The sequence below is a fragment of the Coregonus lavaretus genome, assembly GCF_964263955.1.
Source record: "Coregonus lavaretus genome assembly, chromosome: 6".
Lineage (NCBI taxonomy): Eukaryota > Metazoa > Chordata > Actinopteri > Salmoniformes > Salmonidae > Coregonus > Coregonus lavaretus.
The window spans coordinates 28078410-28100996 of NC_139993.1; the positions used below are offsets into that span (position 1 = coordinate 28078410).

The 22587-nt window shown below is 43.4% G+C and overlaps 1 protein-coding gene across 1 annotated transcript; it reads left to right on the forward strand.

Annotated features, from left to right (window-relative positions):
- Nucleotides 1-1715: 1715 nt before the first annotated feature.
- Nucleotides 1716-20440, forward strand: LOC311130579 (nardilysin-like). Its single transcript, XM_084163349.1, has 29 exons — nt 1716-1787; nt 2583-2801; nt 3092-3344; nt 3576-3657; nt 3916-4069; nt 4322-4395; nt 4684-4779; nt 5176-5298; nt 5471-5528; nt 5613-5686; nt 5787-5856; nt 5986-6184; nt 6315-6428; nt 6568-6672; nt 6808-6931; nt 9919-10005; nt 10208-10327; nt 10560-10611; nt 10752-10902; nt 13297-13424; nt 13962-14124; nt 14419-14450; nt 14912-15050; nt 15219-15266; nt 16759-16811; nt 16957-17040; nt 17489-17696; nt 19074-19163; nt 19361-20440. Exons 2-29 carry the CDS (start codon nt 2608-2610, stop codon nt 19589-19591), a joined length of 3306 nt encoding a protein of 1101 aa, XP_084019475.1. The 5' UTR covers nt 1716-1787; nt 2583-2607; the 3' UTR covers nt 19592-20440.
- The last annotated feature ends 2147 nt before the right edge of the window (nt 20441-22587 follow it).

Sequence of the window (22587 nt, forward strand, 5' to 3'; positions counted from 1 at the left end):
ATACATATCTGTTTCACCCCTATATCTTTGACCTCCAGCTGGTTCAGAAGTCAGAGAACTTTAAGTAGGGTATACAGGTAAGCACAGCACTGCCTCTCTCCTCTTCCAAAAAAGTGGCCTCACCACCACACAAAGAAACACCACAGCTGTTCACGTTACGAGTTTACATGGGTGAGGAGATAAGCCTTGATAGCTGCAAAAGTTCCGAATAATTTTGTCTAGTGCTCTTGACCGTCGTTCTAACGTTTCACAAGCACGAAAGCTAAGACAAACTAAAGTAATCTGCCCCGTTGATTTTTCATTCTCAACGATATGAAGGGGGTAATAACATCGATAAGACGACAAGATGGCCAATACGTCTTGCACCACCTACACTAAGCCAATGCCGTTTTCAGGGTGTTCTGTCATTCTGAGGGACTATAACATTATAGAATATAGATGTTCATTGAAGAGCACACCCTTTTCCCTCCTTAGCCCTCAGCTAATATAATATTGTAGTTGTCATGTAAGCCATGTTTACAATGTTTATTTCATGAACGTGTGTGGTTTAGAAAGCAAAGCATATACTGTATAATTGAGTGTTCAGTTGTAACGGTTTTATAAGTGTATCATGTTTCATGTATCTTGGGCAGATGTGAAATCTTTAAATCATGTTATGTCAACTGAGACACATCAAAATACTTTGTGAAATGGGAAGAAACAGAAAATATGTTAAAATGTTGTTTAAAAAATGATAGATTATAACCTAAGCATATTATGCAAAATCTTTATGTCTCGCATAGTAGCACATTTTTTAGTGTAACTTCCCATCATGTGTATTTTCTGTTTTTTGTTGAATTGTTAGATTTGCAATAATGCTGACAATGTCTTAATATAATTATTTTATAAGTACATTTGTAAATTATAGAGTTAGAATCTATAATGCTGTTGCTGAATTTATTTTTATGCTGTATCATGGGAATAGACCATTTATGTAAACATGTTGTTACAGTAAACTCCTTGAACAAATGGGAGAAAAGCACAAAGTGATTGTACAAAATATTGTGATTGTTTGTATATTATAGGTAGATGCAATTTAGTATATTAAAGCACAAATCTTTACTTGAATTCATGAATTTTATTTATGGGCTATTGAAGTCTGTAATATTGGTTAAAAAAGCTACAACTCTGATCTAACTATTTATACAATGACAGAATCATAGAATTAGAAAGAATCATTCTAATCATATGGACAGAATCATCACAATAGAATTCTTATTCTAAGGACAGAATCATCACTGCTGTTTCAGATTTTGTTCTGATTATCAGACAGACAAAGATCAATGTCAAGCGGGTGATTCAGTGAAGTCAGTTTAAATTTCACCGCTCATATCACACCTGATAAATAATCATGAATTTGTGGTGTTGTGGAAAGTTGTGGTGAGTACATAGACTTTCAGGGTATATCGCTGATCAATAATGCATGTGGATGAAATCCGTTCATGCAATGGCTGAGATAATCCCATCCAGATTATGTGAAGGTTTGTGAAAACGCGCACGCACATCCTTTCCCTGCACATACTCGTACTTAACCGTGTGCGGCTTTTCTTCGCCGAAATGTTTTGCACCGGTCTAACAAGCGTTCCTGTATGTCGTCAAATATATTTTCTGCTTGAAGCAATCAGAATTTCCGTTGTTGCGCCGTGCATTGCTCCCAGCGAATCATAACGCGTCATGCACACAATTGTGTAGGGGGTTAGGGTGTCGAGACTAGTGCTAAATAACTTTCATTATTTACAAAAAAAAGGGTAAGTACATTTACAAATGCTAGCCAATATTTGATGTTTATTAGCTAGTGATATTGTGTTATACACGTTCATACAGAGCACTTTTTGTATTCAAAATCCGACATTTCAATGGCGGTTTCGCTGCTATCGCTAGCGAGATGGGATTACTGAAAGTCGTCATGCTAGCGAACTCTTAGCTAGCTAGCTAGCGCCCGCTGCCTGCAATTTTGTGTTTTGACTGATGACCTGAATTGACAGTGATGGAGCTAGCTAGAAAGTAACAGACCCTGGCTGTTGATACCCCTTTTTTGTGCATACGTGACACTGGACTAATGTGTTTTATCCGTTTCATCATGTCAGTGTATGGGACTAACGTTTTACATTAGCTAGCTAGCTGCAGAATCTTGCAATGCTTTTTGACGTTGCAAATAGTTAGCTAAGGTAGCTAGCTAGTCAGCCAGGGCATGATGTAGCCACAAACACTAGCCAGCGTAACAACATAATTGCTGATCTTGTTTAGCTACAGAGCGATTAGTCTAGCCACAACGATTCAGCATCAGACCTGCTAGCTAACTACTGTCACAGTTCCCTCCTGATTCCCACCTGCCCCTATCTATTAGATTTGAAAGGATTATCAGAAGGCAAGGTGATGCAATTACAGTATCCCTTAAACCTATCTGATCCTCTCAGATCTATAGGAATGAGTGGGTGGGGGGCTAAGGGTTGATTTGGGATGCTTGCTCAATTTCACACATTCTTGACTCTTTATACTCAAATGCTGCACTCTCTGAGGGTTTTCATGTTGTGCAATTGCAGTGCGAAACCTGCAGCCCCTGAGAGAATGCCTTTGACGAATAAAGTGAATAGTTCTGCAGCAGGCGGTCCTGGGCAGGTGTCTGCACCAGACCATGGTGAGCCGCCGCCACCCCAAGCCGAGCCCAGGGACCTGGCTGCGGGGGATGGAGGGGTAGGAGGTGACGAAGACCAGGGAGACCTTCAGATCAAGAAGTCACCCAGCGATCCCAAGAAGTACAGGTAAGATCAAAGAACATTTCTAAATTCAAATATAGCCACATAAGCTCTCTTGGATAGGTCTACGTAAACATACTGGTATGGACCCAGAACTTAATTGAGCAGCTGACCAATTACACAATACTTTAGTTCTTGGTTAACTGAGATTAATAGCTGCATAACTACGTAAACAAGTCACTCATGGCATCATCAGAGTGCTTGCGAATTGCTCTACCCGTCCCAGGTTGTGATGTTTTCAGTTTCACTGAAGTAGAACTGGCTTATCATATGCAATTATTTTGCTCGCTCTGAAGGTATATCGAGCTGACCAATGGCCTGAGAGTTCTCCTCATCTCAGACTTTAGCGGGGCAGACGGTAAGGACGCCAGCAGAGAGGAGGAAGAGGAGGGAGCATCAGGAGGTGGAGAGGAAGAGGAAGAAGAGGGGGATTCAGGGGAGGGCACAGAAGAGGAGGACGAGGATGCGGAAGAAGAGCATGACAGTGACTTTGAGGAGCTGGATGAGGAGCAAGAAGGGAAACCGAAGAAGGGGAGTTCAGAGAAACAGGTTGGTTTCACTGTAGGTCAATACTAGGCTAATGCTTTCAGATGGATGATCCAACAGCTCACAGAGGGAGCATAGCCACAAGGGTGCTATGCAAACAGGAAGTTTACTCTAGGGATAGTGTGATTAAAGTGTGGAATTTATCAAATGAAAAGGTGTGTGTGTGTACTTGCATGCTCGTGCATGATGTGTGTGTTTTTTAATGTGTGTACTCATCCCTCCCGTGTCTCCCAGTCTGCAGCTGCTCTCTGTGTCAGTGTGGGGAGCTTCAGTGACCCGGAGGACCTTCCAGGCCTAGCCCATTTCCTTGAGCACAGTGAGTGCTTTTAGCAGGGGACCTTATGTACTGTAGCGCTACAGAAGATTATCCACATTCTCAATCTAACACTGCATTGGAACACTACCTCTAAACAACACGTCTGTGTGCCTGTCTTTCTCTCTATTTCTTTACCTGGTCTTCCCTCCAATCTCTTGACTCTCTCTCTCTTTTTGCACTCTCCCTCCCTCCCTCTCTCTCTCTTTCTCTCTCTATCTCGCTCCCTCGCTCTTTTCCACTCTTTCTCTCCTCTCTCAGTGGTTTTCATGGGCAGTGAGAAGTACCCTGCTGAGAACGGCTTCGATGCCTTCCTGAAGAAGCACGGTGGTAGCGACAATGCCTCCACCGACTGTGAGCGGACCATCTTCCAGTTTGACGTCCAGAGGAAGTACTTCCGTGAGGCTCTCGACAGGTGAGCCAAGCAGCCTTAAAGTAACAGTTCATCCCCAAACCAACATTTTGTTCGAGTTTTCATGCCTCAAAAGTGGTCCTAAATCTAACTTGTCCAGGGTCGTTTACAATAGTGCACACTGTTGCAATTAAAACATGTATTTCTTATTGGACAAGTTTACTCCCTGTTTCAAAACGTTTCCTTCCGTTTGGTGCCTAATAAATACGACCCAGGTGTGCAGTTTGTCATTGGATGATCTCTCCCATTCCCCAGATGGGCCCAGTTCTTCATCTGCCCCCTGATGATCGAGGACGCCATCGACAGAGAGGTGGAAGCAGTGGACAGTGGTGAGTCAGGGAGTAGTACTAGTAGTAGGAAACCAGTAGTAGTAGGAGGAAACCACGGCCGCGTCTCAATAGTCTAAAGAAGCCTCCTCCCCCTTTCTCCTTCATCTGCTCAGATTGGTTTCACACAGCTGGTCAGCATGAATAAAGGACACAAGACGAAGAGAGACCACTGTAGACAACTGAGACCCTCCCCATTTTAATACCACAGCCTTTTTCCATGCTCCAGTCACAGTTCCCGCTCTCTCACTCCTCTAATGGATTGTCCATGCCTCTCCCTTTGATGTGCAGAGTACCAACTGGCTCGTCCGTCAGACTCCCACCGCAAGGAGATGCTGTTCGGAAGCCTGGCCAGGCCCAAGCACCCCATGGGCAAGTTCTGCTGGGGTAAGGATACACACATTGGCTGTCATTTCCCAATTATCTCTCCTCCATCGCAAATGCTACCCTGGTACCATAGGCTTCCATTGTTCGACAAACATTCCAATCCTACTTATCCTGCTTGTAAAACAATTAGTTGTATGTATTTTCATGTGAAACACGTTGAATGTGCTCTTTTTCATTTGCACTTTCCTGCTTGTAAATGTCTCTGTGATCGTCAAGTGATGTCTGCCTTTAAATATGTAGCTTTTATTACATGGATATGGATGGTAATGTCTATCTGCGTGGTTAATAATGCTGAATAACGGTGTAATAACTTTAATGACTGAAGTAACTGTGTTCAAACGTTCATTAAAGGTGTAATAACGGATATGTCCTCGTCCTGTCCTTGGTCTCCCCCAGGAAATGCTCAGACCCTGAAGCATGAGCCCAGAGAGAAGCAGATCAACACCTACCAGCGTCTCCAAGACTTCTGGAAGAGATACTACTCTGCTCACTACATGACCCTCACAGTGCAGTCCAAAGGTAGCTAGCCAACCGGCCAGACACAAAGGATCCCTTCTCCGCTGAAATGAATGAGGATTGTAGTCGGTCTACAGCAATGAATGAGGATTGTAGTCAGTCTACTGAAATGAATGAGGATTGTAGTTGGTCTGTTGAAATAAACTTGACTCAACTGTCCTTGTCTGTCCATCAGAGACATTGAACACACTGGAGGAATGGGTTAGAGAGATCTTCAGCAAGGTGCCCAACAAGTAAGTGCATACGACCACGTGCATGCTATCAAACATACATGCCCTCTCTCACTCACCTACTCTCACTCACTCACTTTTTTGCAGCGCTCAACCGAGACCTGACTTCTCTGACCTTCAGGACCCGTTTGACACACCAACCTTCAACAAGCTCTACAGAAGTACACAGGCTTTAAACTAACATTTATACATGTCATTTTATCAACCTGTGCTTACTTACTGACTGTACCAATTCCTCAATTTCAATCGTGTGTGTGACAGTTGTTCCTGTGAGGAAGGTGCATGCTCTCACCATCACCTGGGCATTGCCGCCTCAGGGCAAGCAGTACAGGTAAGCCCCCTTAACAATAGCACCCATACCTGTTGTACCTTTTCAAAGACCAATTTAGCAAATATTTCCCCTCACTATTATCCTGCACTCCATACAAACTGATTGGTTTGTCTTGGTGTCTCCATGTAGGGTGAAGCCCTTGCACTACATCTCCTGGTTGATTGGGCACGAAGGCACCGGCAGCATACTATCCTTGCTCCGGAAGAAGTGCTGGGCCCTGGCTCTGTTTGGAGGGAACAGTGAGACAGGCTTTGACCAGAACACCACCTACTCCATCTTCTCCATATCCATCACGCTGACTGACGAAGGATTCCAGAACTTTCATCAGGTCAACTGGCGCCCACAGACACACACACACACACACGCCCATGTGTGATGACACACACACACACACACACACACACACACACACACACACACAATCTGGATGTAACACTGCAGCCGTTTTCCCTGTACAGGTGGTTCATCTAGTGTTCCAGTATATGAAGATGCTGCAGACTCTGGGTCCTCAGCAGAGGATCTATGAAGAAATCCAGAAGATCGAAGCCAATGAGTTCCACTATCAGGAGCAGGTACAGTCACACTTCCCGGTCTTCCCTCCGTCACGAAGCTGACTTTAGGCTGTCATTACCATGACATAACACACATCATAAGCATGTCATAAGTGAGTGAGGGCTTTGTACGAACCTCTGTCCCTCCGTCCCACCACAGACAGACCCCATAGAGTATGTGGAGAACATCTGTGAGAACATGCAGCTCTTCCCCAAAGAGGACTTCCTGACTGGAGACCAGCTCATGTTTGAGTACAACCCAGAGGTACTGTCTGTCTGTCTCATCAAGTAGTCATTAGATCATTCCTAATTAATCTGTAATGGCTAATTACTGCAACTGTAATGCACGCAAGTGTATACTTCATTGAAGTGTATGTGCATGCGTGTCTGTCCTCTACAGGTGATCTCCTCGGCCCTGACCCTGCTCATCCCAGAGAGGGCCAACCTGCTGCTGCTGTCCCCGGAGCACGAGGGCCACTGCTCCCTCAAGGAGAAGTGGTTCGGCACCAACTACAGCATGGAGGGTAAGAGCAAGTGTCTGATTAGGAGTGCTGATCTAGGATCAGGTCCTGCTTTCCATTCATTATGATCTAAAAAGGCTAAACTGATCCTAGATCTGCACTGCTCTGAGACACTTTGTGAATACCGGCCCAAGATTTGCCAAAAGTGAGATTGGCTGAATTGGACCTACAATCGCTGTTATTGTCGTCATAACAGATATTAACTTATATGATTCTTCTTACAGTGCTGTAGGGGTGTGCCGAGTACTCTGACAAAACGAGGATCGTAACGGATTACAATTATGACAAGTCTTTTTTGTAGTGATCCGTGATCAGAAAAAAATAATTTTCAACTGCCAGCACGCATCTTTCTTTCACTCAAACAGTGTGAAGCGCTGTGTGCTCAAATAACTATTGTGTATGTGCTTCTGTCTGTAAAGACTCGGGCGGGGTATCGGTTGAGCCTGCTACAACGATTGGATTAGAACAAGCCACTCTCCCTTGGCTTTCATTTCTCCAGATAGACACTCACACAGTCACTCGTCTTACGGCACAAATCTCCCCTTCTCCAAACATTGTGGATGAATCAGAATACGTAGCTAGTCATTGTTGTTCAATCTAGTGATTTTCTGTAGACTTTGCTGAGGCTATATGGTTGTTTTTCTGTCTACTTGGCATTGTTTAGTAGGCCTACTTTGTCTGTACGTATAGTTATTCCATTTCTGACGACGTCTGCCGTTATGACGTGATCCATGCTTGCCATTATTATTTATTTTCACCCAGGCGTGTTTACCTACAGGGGTCCTACAATTCAAAATCAAATAGCTAAATGGTCCATTGTATGAACATCTTAAAACAATGTCATATGTTAGCTTGGTATATAACACCATCTTAGGGCAGGGGTCTCCAACAGGTCAATCGCGAGCTACCAGTACCACCTATGAGAAAGCTTGCCAAACAATTCTGAAAGTGCATGTATTTTTCACGTGTTCCACCACAAACTGTCATAAACAAATCTCACAAGTAACAGACACCTCAAGATCCAATTAAATTCACATTGACATTATCCCACACCTGGTTAGACATAATTGGCTTAAAAAGCCAAATGTTACACTATCTGCCAATTAAATTTCCAGCAATATTGCCCCTGTCTGTCTGTGTGGTGCGCGCGTTTGTCTATCATTCACTTCGTGTAGCCAGTTAGCGTTAAAGATAACCGCCTTCTGGGTAGACAGACAAAGACTTTCCCCAAAACCTTCTAAATGAAATGTTAATTGCAAAGTAGGCTTACAGTGCATTTGGAAAGTATTCAGACCCCTTGACTCTTTCCACATTTTGTTACGTTACAGCCTTATTCTAAAATTGATTAAATTGTTTTTTCCCTCATCAATCTACACACAATACCCCATAATGACAAAGCAAAAACAGGTTTTTGGAGCAGGTTTTCATCAAGGATCTCTCTGTACTTTGCTCCGTTCATTCTTTCCCTCGATCCTGACTAGTCTCCCAGTCCCTGCCGCTGAAAAACATCCCCATAGCGTGATGCTGCCACCACCATGCTTCACCGTAGGGATGGTACCAGGTTTCCTTCAGACGTGACGCTTGGTATTCAGGCCAAAGAGTTCAATGTTGGTTTCATCAGACCAGAGAATCTTGTTTCTCATGGTCTGAGTCCTTTAGGTGCCTTTTGGCAAACTCCAAGCGGGCTGTCATGCGCCTTTTACTGAGGAGTGGCTTCCATCAGGCCACTCTACCATAAAGGCCTGATTGGTGGATGCTGCTGAGATGGTTGTTCTTCTAGAAGGTTCTCCGATCTCCACAGAGGAACACTGGAGCTCTGTCAGAGTGACCATCGGGTTCTTGGTCACCTCTCTGACCAAGGCCCTTCTCCCCCGATTGCTCAGTTTAGCCGGGCGGCCAGCTCTAGGAAGAGTGTTGATGGTTCCAAACTTCTTCCATTTAAGAATGATGGAGGCCATTGTGTTCTTGGGGACCTTCAATGCTGCAGAAATGTTTTGGTACACTTCCCCAGATCTATGCCTCAACACACAATCCTGTCTCTGAGCTCCATGGACAATTCCTTCGACCTAATGGCTTGGTTTCTGACATGCACTGTCAACTGTGGGACCTTATAAAGACAGGTGTGTGCCTTTCCAAATCATGTCCAATCAATTGAATTTACCACAGGTGGACTCCAATCAAGTTGTAGAAACATCTCAAGGATGAACAATGGAAACAGGATGCACCTGAGCTCAATTTCGAGTCTCATAGCAAAGGGTCTGAATACTTATGTAAATAAGATATTCATGTTTTCTTATATACATTTGCCAACATTTCTAAAAACCTGTTTTTGCTTTGTCATTATGGGGTATTGTGTGTAGATTGATGAGGATTTGTATTTATTTTAATTTTAGAATAAGGCTGTAACGTAACAAAATGTGGAAAAAGTGAAGGGATCTGAATACTTTACGAATGCACTGTACGTGGCAGAATTCTATCATGATTATTTGTATCAATCGGGTGGGCTTTTGTTTTGCAAACTGTGTCATGACATATGCAGCAGCAAAAATATTGCTAGACAGCACATTCCTCTCTTGCAAAAATGCACAATTAAAGGGGTATTGAAATCAACAACAACAAAACATTTCAGCTCTCAATTATTTTGTGTGAAATCCCAAACCAGGAAAAAATAAAACCAACAAAACGGAATTAGGTAAAATACAAAGAGTGCCTATTTGAAAGCAAGGGAAAAAATTATCAGTAGCTCGTGACATGTTTCATGAATTAAAAGTAGCTCTCATGCTATAAAAGGTTGGAGACCCCTGATCTACAGGCTTGGACTCTAGGGGTTAAACCAGATTAAACGCTGCACTCACTATTGTTTGAAAGGGTTCAATCTGGTTAAACCAGGCTACTGCACATATATTCAACGGCTCATTTCGTGATATGATATGATAGGGTGTGATGTTAATGGCCTGTCTGTGACTGAGTGTCCTGTTCTGTCCTGGCAGACCTCCCTGAGGAGTGGGCACAGCGCTGGGCCGGAGACTTTGACCTCAACCCCGACCTCCACCTGCCCGCTGAGAACAAGTTCATTGGTCAGTACAGATGATGGACATTGTTGTGCGCCAATCACATCAACTCTACAATATTCAGTTTTTGGTCTATTGATGTGTATAATTTTTGTTCGTATCTCCTTTTTTGTCTTAAAAATAAATAAAACGAAATAATCAAACATAAATAAATACTGGGATTGACACAGACAAAAGGCTTTACCCTTTTCCTTTGTTATTTCCATAGCAACGGATTTCTCCCTGAAACCATCGGACTGTCCAGACACAGAAGTCCCGGTGCGGATAATGAACAATGAGAGAGGCTGTCTCTGGTTCAAAAAGGACAATAAGTTCAAGATACCTAAAGGTGTGTGTGTGTGTGTGCGCGCGTGTATTTTATATTGCTGTGTGTTCTTTTGTTAGCTTACTTTGGTAATTTATAACCCAAGGGAATTGTAATGACGTGATTGACTATTTTTCAGTATGTTTAAGACAGAAATGTTAGTAGCTACTAGGCTATTTCAAGGCTATTTTCAACACATTTCAAATGATATAATGTTCTAATGATTTAATACACTCCCTATTTTTTCTCCTGTTAGCTTATGTCCGTTTCAACCTCCTCTCCCCAATGATTCAGAAATCTCCAGAGAAGTTAGTATTTTATATGAATCCATTTCTTACAAAATCTTTGTTTTTGAGTGTGGATGTCAACGTTTTGCTTTTCACAATCGCTCCTAGCTGCAAAAGTTCTAGAGGTAATTTCTAAATGTGTATGTATTGTGGCCCTGTAGCCTGGTGCTGTTTGACATCTTTGTGAACATCCTGGCCCATAACCTGGCAGAGCCGGCCTACGAGGCTGATGTGGCCCAACTGGAGTACAAACTGATCGCCGGGGAGCACGGCCTCGTCATCAGGGTCAAGGGCTTCAACCACAAGCTGCCTGTGAGTCACATACATACATGCATGCATACATACATACATACATACATACATACAGTGGGGAAAAAAAGTATTTAGTCAGCCACCAATTGTGCAAGTTCTCCCACTTAAAAAGATGAGAGAGGCCTGTAATTTTCATCATAGGTACACGTCAACTATTACAGACAAAATGAGAAAAAAAAATCCAGAAAATCACATTGTAGGATTTTTAATGAATTTATTTGCAAATTATGGTGGAAAATAAGTATTTGGTCAATAACAAAAGTTTCTCAATACATTGTTATATACCCTTTGTTGGCAATGACACAGGTCAAACGTTTTCTGTAAGTCTTCACAAGGTTTTCACACACTGTTGCTGGTATTTTGGCCCATTCCTCCATGCAGATCTCCTCTAGAGCAGTGATGTTTTGGGGCTGTCGCTGGGCAACACGGACTTTCAACTCCCGCCAAAGATTTTCTATGGGGTTGAGATCTGGAGACTGGCTAGGCCACTCCAGGACCTTGAAATGCTTCTTACGAAGCCACTCCTTCGTTGTCCGGGCGGTGTGTTTGGGATCATTGTCATGCTGAAAGACCCAGCCACGTTTCATCTTCAATGCCCTTGCTGATGGAAGGAGGTTTTCACTCAAAATCTCACGATACATGGCCCCATTCATTCTTTCCTTTACACGGATCAGTCGTCCTGGTCCCTTTGCAGAAAAACAGCCCCAAAGCATGATGTTTCCACCCCCATGCTTCACAGTAGGTATGGTGTTCTTTGGATGCAACTCAGCATTCTTTGTCCTCCAAACACGACGAGTTGAGTTTTTACCAAAAAGTTCTATTTTAGTTTCATCTGACCATATGACATTCTCCCAATCCTCTTCTGGATCATCCAAATGCACTCTAGCAAACTTCAGACGGGCCTGGACATGTACTGGCTTAAGCAAGGGGACACGTCTGGCACTGCAGGATTTGAGTCCCTGGCGGCGTAGTGTGTTACTGATGGTAGGCTTTGTTACTTTGGTCCCAGCTCTCTGCAGGTCATTCACTAGGTCCCCCCGTGTGGTTCTGGGATTTTTGCTCACCGTTCTTGTGATCATTTTGACCCCACGGGGTGAAATCTTGCGTGGAGCCCCAGATCGAGGGAGATTATCAGTGGTCTTGTATGTCTTCCATTTCCTAATAATTGCTCCCACAGTTGATTTCTTCAAACCAAGCTGCTTACCTATTGCAGATTCAGTCTTCCCAGCCTGGTGCAGGTCTACAATTTTGTTTCTGGTGTCCTTTGACAGCTCTTTGGTCTTGGCCATAGTGGAGTTTGGAGTGTGACTGTTTGAGGTTGTGGACAGGTGTCTTTTATACTGATAACAAGTTCAAACAGGTGCCATTAATACAGGTAACGAGTGGAGGACAGAGGAGCCTCTTAAAGAAGTAGTTACAGGTCTGTGAGAGCCAGAAATCTTGCTTGTTTGTAGGTGACCAAATACTTATTTTCCACCATAATTTGCAAATAAATTCATAAAATCCTACAATGTGATTTTCTGGATATTTTTTCTCATTTTGTCTGTCATAGTTGACGTGTACCTATGATGCAAATTACAGGCCTCTCTCATCTTTTTAAGTGGGAGAACTTGCACAATTGGTGGCTGACTAAATACTTTTTTCCCCCACTGTACATACATACACATTATGTACGCACACACACACACACACACTGTGCACACTTACATACAGCTCTTCTGCACTCATTCTGCCTATTCATACAACCCTGGTCTACACTGAGTGTACAATACATTAGGAACACCGGCTCTTTCCATGACGTAGATGACCAGGTGAATCGAGGTGAAAGCTATGATCCCTTATTGATGTCACTTGTTAAATCCACTTCAATCAGTGTAGATGAAGGGGAGGAGACAGGTTAAAGAAGGATTTGTAAGTCTTCAGACATGAATTGTGTATGTGTGCCATTCAGCAGGTGAATGGGCAAGACAAAAGATTTTAGTGCCTTTGAACAGGGTATGGTAACAGGTGCCAGGCGCACCGGTTTGAGTGTGTCAAGAACTGCAACGCTGCTGGGTTTTTCACGCTCAACAGTTTCCCATGTGTATCAAGAAGGTCCACCACCCAAAGGACTTCCAGCCAACTTGACACAACTGTGGGACGCATTGGAGTCAACATGGGCCAGCAACCCTGTGGAATGTTTTCCACACCTTGTAGAGTCCATGCCTCGACGACTTGAGGCTGTTCTGAGGGCAAAAAGGGAGGGGGTGCAACTCAATAGTAGGAAGTTGTTCCTAATGTTTTGTACACCATGGATAAACCCATTCTGCACTTCAGCAAATGTGCCTTAGCTTCAGACAACCCTAAAGCTGACCTCCTGCCAACTCATCCTCCCTGCCTCTGTCCCTGTGTTAGTTGCTGTTGAACTTGATAGTGGACCACCTGGCAGACTTCACTGCTGAGCCCGGTGTGTTCACCATGTTCGCAGAGCAGCTGAAGAAGACCTACTTCAACATCCTCATCAAGCCAGAGAGGCTGGGGAAGTGAGTTGGATTTCTGACACTGACTGTTCAACCCTTTATAGGATACAGTATCTGGCTGCTCATTCTTTGCAACTCCACCCACCCATTTTCTTATGTGTGTGTGTCTCTCTCTGGCTGTCTCTTTCTCTCTCTCTGTCTCTCTCTCTGTCTCTCTGTCTCTCTCTCTCTCTCTCTCTCTCGCTGTCTCTCTCTCGCTGTCTCTCTCTCTCTCGCTGTCTCTCTGTCTCTCTCTCTCTCTCGCTCTCTCTCTCTCGCGCTCTCTCTCTCTCTCTCGCTGTCTCTCTCTCTCTCTCTCTCTCTCTCTCTCTCTCTCTCTCTCTCTCGCTGTCTCTCGCTCTCTCTCTCTCGCTCTCTCTCTCTCTCGCTCTCTCTCTCTCTCTCTCTCTCTCTCTCTCTCTCTCTCTCTCTCTCTCTCTCTCTCTCTCTCTCTCAGAACACGAGTCAGAGTTGTAAAGTGATAAACTAGCTTCAAAAGAGTAACAATGATAAATTGGTATGATAATGATTCCCCCCCCCCCCCCCCCCTCTCTCTCTCAGGGACGTGCGTCTGTTGATCCTGGAACACTGTCGCTGGTCGGTCATCCAGAAGTACCAGGCCATCATGAAGGGCCTCACCGTGGATGACCTCATGACCTTTGTCAGTGGCCTCAAAGCCCAGCTCTACACCGAGGGGCTGGTGCAGGGCAACTTCACTAGCACTGTGAGCACACACTGACACATTCAGACGCAGACACACACACACACTTCACTAGCACTGTAAGCCTCTTTATAAACACACACGAACACCGTCTAATGTGCACACACACACACTGTTTTTAGCTAAAATAGTTGTTTAGCGCTAACCACGGCACTTGTGTCCCAGATCTTTCTTGGATGCTGATTATTGTCCTAATCAAGTAGGTGATGTGAAGTAATACATGTAACTATTCTGCTGCTGTCCCTATGCTATATTAATCATGCTAATAGGCATTATGTAACTGTTCTTTGCCCACAGGAGTCAATGGAGTTTCTGCAGTATTTTATTGGGTAAGTATCCTCCTCGCTGTCTTTCTTAACTCTGAAAAGCAGGTCTGTAGCCTAGAGGTTAACACGTTGGGCCAATAACCGAAAGGTTGCTGGTTCAAATACCAGAGCCGACAAAGTGAAGAGAAAAAATCTGTCGCTGTGCCCTTGAGCAAGGCACTTAACCCTAATTGCTCCAGGGGCCCTGTGCATTTTTTTTTTTTATACAAACATTTCCATTAGACACTTCTACACTTGGACAAATATAAGCCCCCCCTATTATTATTATTATTATTATTATTATTATTATTATTATTATCATCAACAAACACAGTACTTACTTACTATTGTTATTACTTGCAATGATTGAGGTTTGTGGTTGGTATGACCTCCTTTAGTTGAATGAACTGATTGTAAGTCACTCTGTACAAGACCGTCAGCTAAATAAATAACATGTAAATGCAATAATCTTCTGCACTCTACAGCAAACTGCAGTTCAAGCGTCTGTCTGTGGAGGTCCCTGTGCTCTTCAGAGTGGTGGAGCTTCCTCAGAAGCCTCACCTGTGCAAAGTCAAGTCCCTCAACAAAGGAGATGCCAACTCTGAAGTCACTGTCTACTACCAGGTACCTAACGTTCATCCAAAATTCACCCAACAGTCAGCCAATCTTCACACAACATTCCCCCAACCTTCAACCAACATTCGCTCAACATTACAGTTATATTATGGTTATGTCTGTGTATGGAGTCTTTTGGTGTCGATAAATAACTTGTCTTTTTCTGTCCTTCTCCAGTCAGGCCTGAAGAACCTGAGAGAACACACACTGATGGAGTTACTGGTGGTAAGTGTTGTAGCTAACAAGGCTTGACTGGAATACTGAGGGCTCTATTTCTGGCTGGCGCTAAGGAGGCGCAAGTGTGAAACGCGTGTTAGTTTGCAATTTCGTCATGTAAAAACTGTCGCGTTGGCATTTTCCAGCCCTAACGCCAGGTTCGGCAATTTACCTGTCTAACAGCTCGCTTGCGCTGAGGTAGGAGGGGTGGCAATATTTGCGGTGTGTCCTTAAAAATGAGCAAAAGTGACAATTTCCTGAAGGCCATCCTCTTTAGAAATATTTTTGTTTTAAAAAACAGATGCTTGTTTTCCATTTTATTTCAAGCCCTCCATAGTTTCCTCTTACCCTAGGCCTAGGCTACTAAGGCTGGTTCAACAGCAATGTGTTGTCTTTTTTATCCTGGGCTTGCAAAGTAGCCTATCCATAAAATGTGTTTAAATGGTCTAGTCGTCAGAGTGCCTTGAATTGAAAATATACTGCACATCCTAAAACATACACACACATGCCTACCTGCATACTTCATTTCGCTTGTTCAAGTATCTTACCCCATCTCCAGAGAGCGCCTCCGGTTACCAAAGATGCAGTCCTCCTAACTTATTTAAATGATTCAGTCCTGTGTTTCACACATACAATACAATTTACGAGAGCCTAGTATTTTTTTTATTTTGGGAGAAGTGCGATGTGTAAAGACATGTAGGCTAGGCTATACTCGTTGAAGCCAATTACAACAACGTTGGCCTGACTGCCAACAATCCAAACATAGGCTATTGAGCAAACACTGTTTTGTTTTTACTGTTGCTATTACACTACTCGTTACTGTAGCCTATGAAGTTTAATAAACTGAAGTATCAATCCACAATGGACCAGGACGAAAATAGTCCGTGCCCCCAGCCGAATTGGAGTTGATGACAATGCAAAGACCGTTAATAACATACAGAACTTGAGACAAACGCATGCAGTGCAGTATTAAGCCGTGGAACGCTTTGATTGGCCAGTGAGTGGCCAAGCCCTTGTCACACCTACAATTTGTTTATTAATCAAAACCCAGCCCTTTTGCACCGCTGCCAGCTATTGCGCTCATAAATCCAGCTGTGAAAATAAATACAAATATTTCAGACACACATCCTGACCTATAGCGCTACTGCCAGCGCTTAGATTTTTAGGTTTTTTATCAAATAGAGCCCTGAGTCAGTGAGTGGTGTTATGGGTTAAAGGGATTCTTCAGTATTTTGTGAAGCCCTTTATCTACTTCCCCAGAGTCAGATGAACTCATGGATACCATTGTTATGTCTCTGCATCCAGTATGAAGGAAGTAAGAGGTAGTTTCGCAAGCCAATGCTAACTTGTGTTAGCACAATGACTGGAAGTCTGTCATTGCGCTAACGCTAGTTAATAACTCCCTTCAAACTGCATGCAGATACATGAAAAGGGTATCTGACTTGCCAAAATCCCAAAGTATCCCTTTAATGAAGTACTATCTTTGCTGCTCTGTTCCCAGATGCACATGGAGGAACCTTGCTTTGATTTCCTCAGGACAAAGGAGACTCTTGGGTTAGTTTTTTTCCCTCTTCATAACTATGAAAATAAAAAAATTAATAACTAATATCTAATAACCACATATAACTAACTACTACTTAATAACCACTACTTACAGAGCAGTGTTGACTGATTTGAACTCTGACCTTGTATCCATCAGCTATCAGGTGTACCCCACATGCAGAAACACTTCAGGAGTCCTGGGCTTCTCCATCACCGTGGAAACGCAGGCCACCAAGTTCAAGTGAGTCACCAGCACTGTATATCTCTTACGGTACACTTGATTAAATTCCTCCAATGTTGTTGCAATACGGTATTCAATTTCATGTATGACGTATTGGAATATTCAACATGCGTAAGGTAACCCAACTGGTAGTCGTGTGTCAGGGTTAGTGACAGATGCTGATGTTTTGTCAGGGGCAGTTCAGAGGAGAAGGATGGTAGCGTCGTATTCAGGTCAGATGGTAGCATAGTTGATAGTAGAAGTGTATTACACAGTAGCAGCACAATATGCTTCTTAATAAGCCTGAGAATGTTATCAAAAGATTACAAGGGCAAGAGTTGTATAAATAAGAGCGCATATGCATTGAAAATAACTCGTTATCTTTTTGGGAGATGCCAACCCCTTTTCTTTTTGAATAGAAATGAGAGGTAGTCTGACGCTCCCCGTGTCCTTTAAATTTTTTACTCAGCACGGACTTCGTGGAGACGAAGATCGAGGAGTTCCTGGTGAGCTTCGGGGAGAAGATGACCAACCTCACGGACGAGGCCTTCAAGACCCAGGTGACCGCTCTCATCAAGCTCAAAGAGTGTGAGGACACGCACCTGGGGGAGGAGGTGGACCGCAACTGGTTCGAGGTGGTCACCCAGCAGTACGTCTTCGACCGCCTCAACAGAGAGGTAAGACTGTACACGGTCACAGCCGCATGGTTTACTCGAACCCGCTGTCATAATGTCGACTTCAGGGGTGGCTCTCCTCCAGAAAGTGTACTACTGTGTGTGTGTGTGGGGCGGGGGATGAGGGACACTGGGGGCACTACCCCTCCGTCATATACACTACATTACCAAAAGTATGTGGACACCTGCTCATCGAACATCTCATTCCAAAATCATTGGCATTAATATGGAGTTGGTCCCCCTTTTGCTGCTATAACAGCCTCCACTCTTCTGGGAAGGCTTTCCACTAGATGTTGGAACATTGCTGCGGGGACTTCAGCCACAAGCATTAGCGAGTGGGCACTGATGTTGGCGATTAGGCCTGGCTCGCAGATGGCGTTCCAATTCATCCCAAAGGTGTTCGATGGGGTGGACAAATTTCCACCGGTCTAATGTCCATTGCTCGTGTTTCTTGGCCCAAGCAAGTCTCTTCTTCTTATTGGTGTCCTTTAGTAGTGGTTTCTTTGCAGCAGTTTGACCATGAAGGCCTGATTCACACAGTTCCCTCTGAACAGTTGATGTTGAGATGTGTCTGTGACTTGAACTCTGTGAAGCATTTATTTGGGCTGAAATTTCTGAGGCTGGTAACTCTAATGAACTTATCCTCTGCAGCAGAGGTAACTCGGGGTCTTCCATTCCTGTGGCGGTCCTCATGAGAGCCGGTTTCATCATAGCGCCAGATGGTTTTTGCGACTGCACTTGAAGAAACGTTCAAAGTTCTAGAAATGTTCCTTGTTGACTGAACTTCATGTCTTAAAGTAATGATGGACTGTTGTTTCTCTATGCTTATTTGAGGTGTTCTTGCCATAATATGGACTTGGTCTTTTACCAAATAGGGCTATCTTCTGTATACCCCCCCTACCTTGTCACAACACAACTGATTGGCTCAAACACATTAAGATTGAAAGAAATTCCACAAATTAACTTTTAAGAAGGCACACCTGTTAATTGAAATGCATTCCAGGTGACTATCTCATGAAGCTGGTTGAGAGAATGCCAAGAGTGTGCAAAGCTGTCATCAAGGCAAAGGGTGGCTATTTGAAAATTCTCAAATATATTTTGATTTGTTTAACACTTTTTTGGTTACTACATGATTCCATATGTATTATTTCATAGTTTTGATGTCTTCACTATTATTCTACAATGTAAAAATAGTACAAATTAAGAAAAACCCTTGCATGAGTAGGTGTGTCCAAACTTTTGACTGGTAGTGTATATAGTGTACATGCCAGGGCTGCTTCAGCTCACTGGTGGAGGAGTGGGCGGCTGAAACGTCTGGGGGAGAGAAAGGATCGGAATGTTTATTCATGCATCGACTCATCCTGTCCCTCTGTGCTGCAGATTGAGGCTCTAAAGCTCATCACCAAAGCAGAGCTGGTGTCCTGGTTCATGGAGCACAGGGACGCCACCAGCAAGAAACTCAGCGTGCACGTAAGTCTGCCAGCTCTGACGTCGTGTGTGTGCATGCAAGGGAGAGGGAGTGCGTTGACCATTCCCCATGGAATGACAGGAGAGGGATCACATTCGCTTTGTCCATTAATTTATACAGTCATTGGCATTATCCTACTCTCAGTTATTCCAAAGCATACTGTAATCTCTCTCTCTCACTCTCACTCTGTCTCTGTCAGGTGGTAGGCTTCGGAGAGGAGGAGAATGACCAGGCAGGCCAGAGCAGCTGCGGCCTCGCAGGGGGGGAAGAGGACCAAGGCCAGGCCCTTAAAACCTCCTCTTACGGAGAAGTGTCCAAGCTGACCTTCCTGCCCGCCTCGCCCATGCTGGCCGACGCCACGCTCATCAACGACATCCGCGCATTCACCTCCTCCCTCACCCTTTACCCCTACCACAAAATCCTAAAGTAAATCGGTTCCGCACATTGGTTCCGCAAAGCGGGAGGCGAATGAAGGAGCAGGGGGAGCCATATTAGCTCAGGACTACTATCCAGGCCAGGCCACAACGCAGTGCAGTGGCGTCTTCAGAAGGGAAACTCTCCTTTCTCCCTCTTCGTTCCCCACCTCTCACTTTCTCTTTTCATTCAAGATAATAAAATATCAATGGCAGCAGGCACTAGTATTAATAATTGCAATCACCATTAGCCCGCTAGGCACAAAAGCAGACAGTGTTAAAACAAACAAAATTGGTCAAGAGCTCATCAGTTTGTCCTTTTGTTCTCACCAGTCCCTGATGGATTAAATAGGAGGAATCATCTTTGCTGTGAATGGTAGTAGTAGTGACTCATGGTTTGGCTGGCAGGAGGGCAGACAGATGGAGGGTGGAATAGAGGAGAGGGGGTTCTATCATGTATCTGTCATATCTTCATTGTTGTTATTTGAACTTTACACATATCATATGAAACATCACCTCTAACATTGAAGAAGGATTGTGTGTATTTTAACAATGGACATCAGGGTTAACATTTACATGTTCATGCTGTAAGATTTTGCCCATAGAAAAGGGAAGTATGTTTGTCATAACAGTAAGCCTGATTTATGTTCGGTATGTGACAGTTTCTGATTTGTTTTCAAGGTATTGTTTTAACTGTGATTCTGTTTGTAGAGAGGCTAAAGGGAATACCTCACTGTTACTGTATACTGTAGGTTTAACATTTCAGCCCTACCTGCCTTTAAAACCACTGGATGACTGGCATGTTTTAATCTATAGCGTGTTATCATCTTTACATGTAAATATTTATTAAACGTGAATGTAGGATATTTCAGGTGTTTTTGGTCTTTTCTTCCATATGATATCATGCAGTGTTGATGACCAATTCTGTTAAATACCCATTTACAGGTACAGTTGAAGTCGGAAGTTTACATACACTTAGGTTGGAGTCATTAAAATTCGTTTTTCAACCACTCCACAAATGTATTGTTAACAAACTATCGTTTTGGCAAGTCGGTTAGGGCATCTACTTTGTGCATGACACAAGTCATTTTTCCTACAATTGTTTACAGACAGATTATTTCACTTATAATTAAATGTATCACAATTCCAGTGGGTCAGAGGTTTACATACACTAAGTTGACTGTGCCTTTAAACAGCTTGGAAAATGTCAGAAAATGATGTCATGGCTTTAGAAGCTTCTGATAGGCTAATTGACGTCAATTGGAGATGTACCTGTGGATCTATTTCAAGGCTTATCTTCAAACTCAGTGCCTCTTTGCTTGACATCATGGGAAAATCAAAAGAAGTCAGCCAAGACCTCAGAAAAAAAATGTGTAGACCTCCACAAGTCTGGCTCATCCTTGGGAGCAATTTCCAAACGCCTGAAGGTACCACGTTCATCTGTACAAACAATAGTACGCAAGTATAAACATCATGGGACCACGCAGCCGTCATACTGCTCAGGAAGGAGACGCGTTCTGTCTCCTAGAGATGAACGTACTTTGGTGCGAAAAGTGCAAATCAATCCCAGAACAACAGCAAAGGACCTTGTGAAGATGCTGGAGGAAACCGGTACAAAAGTATCTATATCCACAGTAAAACGAGTCCTATATCGACATAACCTGAAAGGCAGCTCAGCAAGGAAGAAGCCGCTGCTCCAAAACCGTCATAAAAAAGCCAGACTACGGTTTGCATCTGCACATGGGGACAAAGATCGTACTTTTTGGAGAAATGTCCTCTGGTCTGATGAAACAAAAATAGAACTGTTTGGCCATAATGACCATTGTTATGTTTGGAGGAAAAAGGGGGTTGCTTGCAATCCGAAGAACACCATCCCAACCGTGAAGCACGGGGGTGGCAGCATCATGCTGTGGGGGTGCTTTGCTGCAGGAGGGACTGATGCACTTCACAAAATAGATGGCATCATGAGGAAGGAAATGTATGTGGATATATTGAAGCAACATCTCAAGACATCAGTCAGGAAGTTAAAGCTTGGTCACAAATGGGTCTTCCAAATGGACGATGACCCCAAGCATACTTCCAAAATTGTTGCAAAATGGCTTAAGGACAACAAAGTCAAGGATTTGGAGTGGCCATCACAAAGCCCTGACCTAATTTAATTCATAGGACATTTGCGCAGCATTTAATCATACAAACGCAACCATATTTTTGTACACATATTTTGACAATCTGCACATGTGGGGTTTGAACCTGCAATGTTTGGTACCCAAGCCAGGTCTTTTATCCTCTGTGCCACCAGGGAACATCTCTTCCATCTTCTTTTTCCAGTATATACAGTAGCCGTTGGCATTATGGTCAATCAGGAATTCCATGCTTCCTTTTTAGCCTTCTTAGACATACAGTAACTAACCCAGTGAAAACTGGTAACTGGGTTATTCACTATCAATTCACCCATCCTCTTTATATGCTGTGTACTTCTGGGCCCATATTTACAAGGTATCCAAGACTATGACTGCTTGTCTAGTCACTTTTGCTTTTCAAATCATGAAAAATAAGAAGGGGACCATACCAAGCATCTCAAAGTAGGAATTACAGTGCTTTCAGAAAGTATTCACACCCCTTGAATTTTTCCACATTTTGTTGTGTTACAGCCTGAATCTAAAATGGATTAAATTATGATTTTGTGTCACTGGCCTGCAACACACAATACCCCATAATGTCAAAGTGGAATTATATTTTTAGAAATCTTTACAAATTAATATAAAATGAAAAGCTGAAATGTCTTGAGTCAATAAGTATTCAACCCGTTTGTTAAGGCAAGCCTAAATAAGTTCAGGAGTAAAAATGTGCTTAACAATTCACATAAGTTACATGGACTCACTTTGTGTGCAATAATAGTGTTTAACATGATTTTTGAATCATCACCTCATCTCTGTACCCCAGACATAAAATGATCTGTAAAGTCCCTCAGTCAAGCAGTGAATTTCAAACACAGATTCACCCACAAAGACCA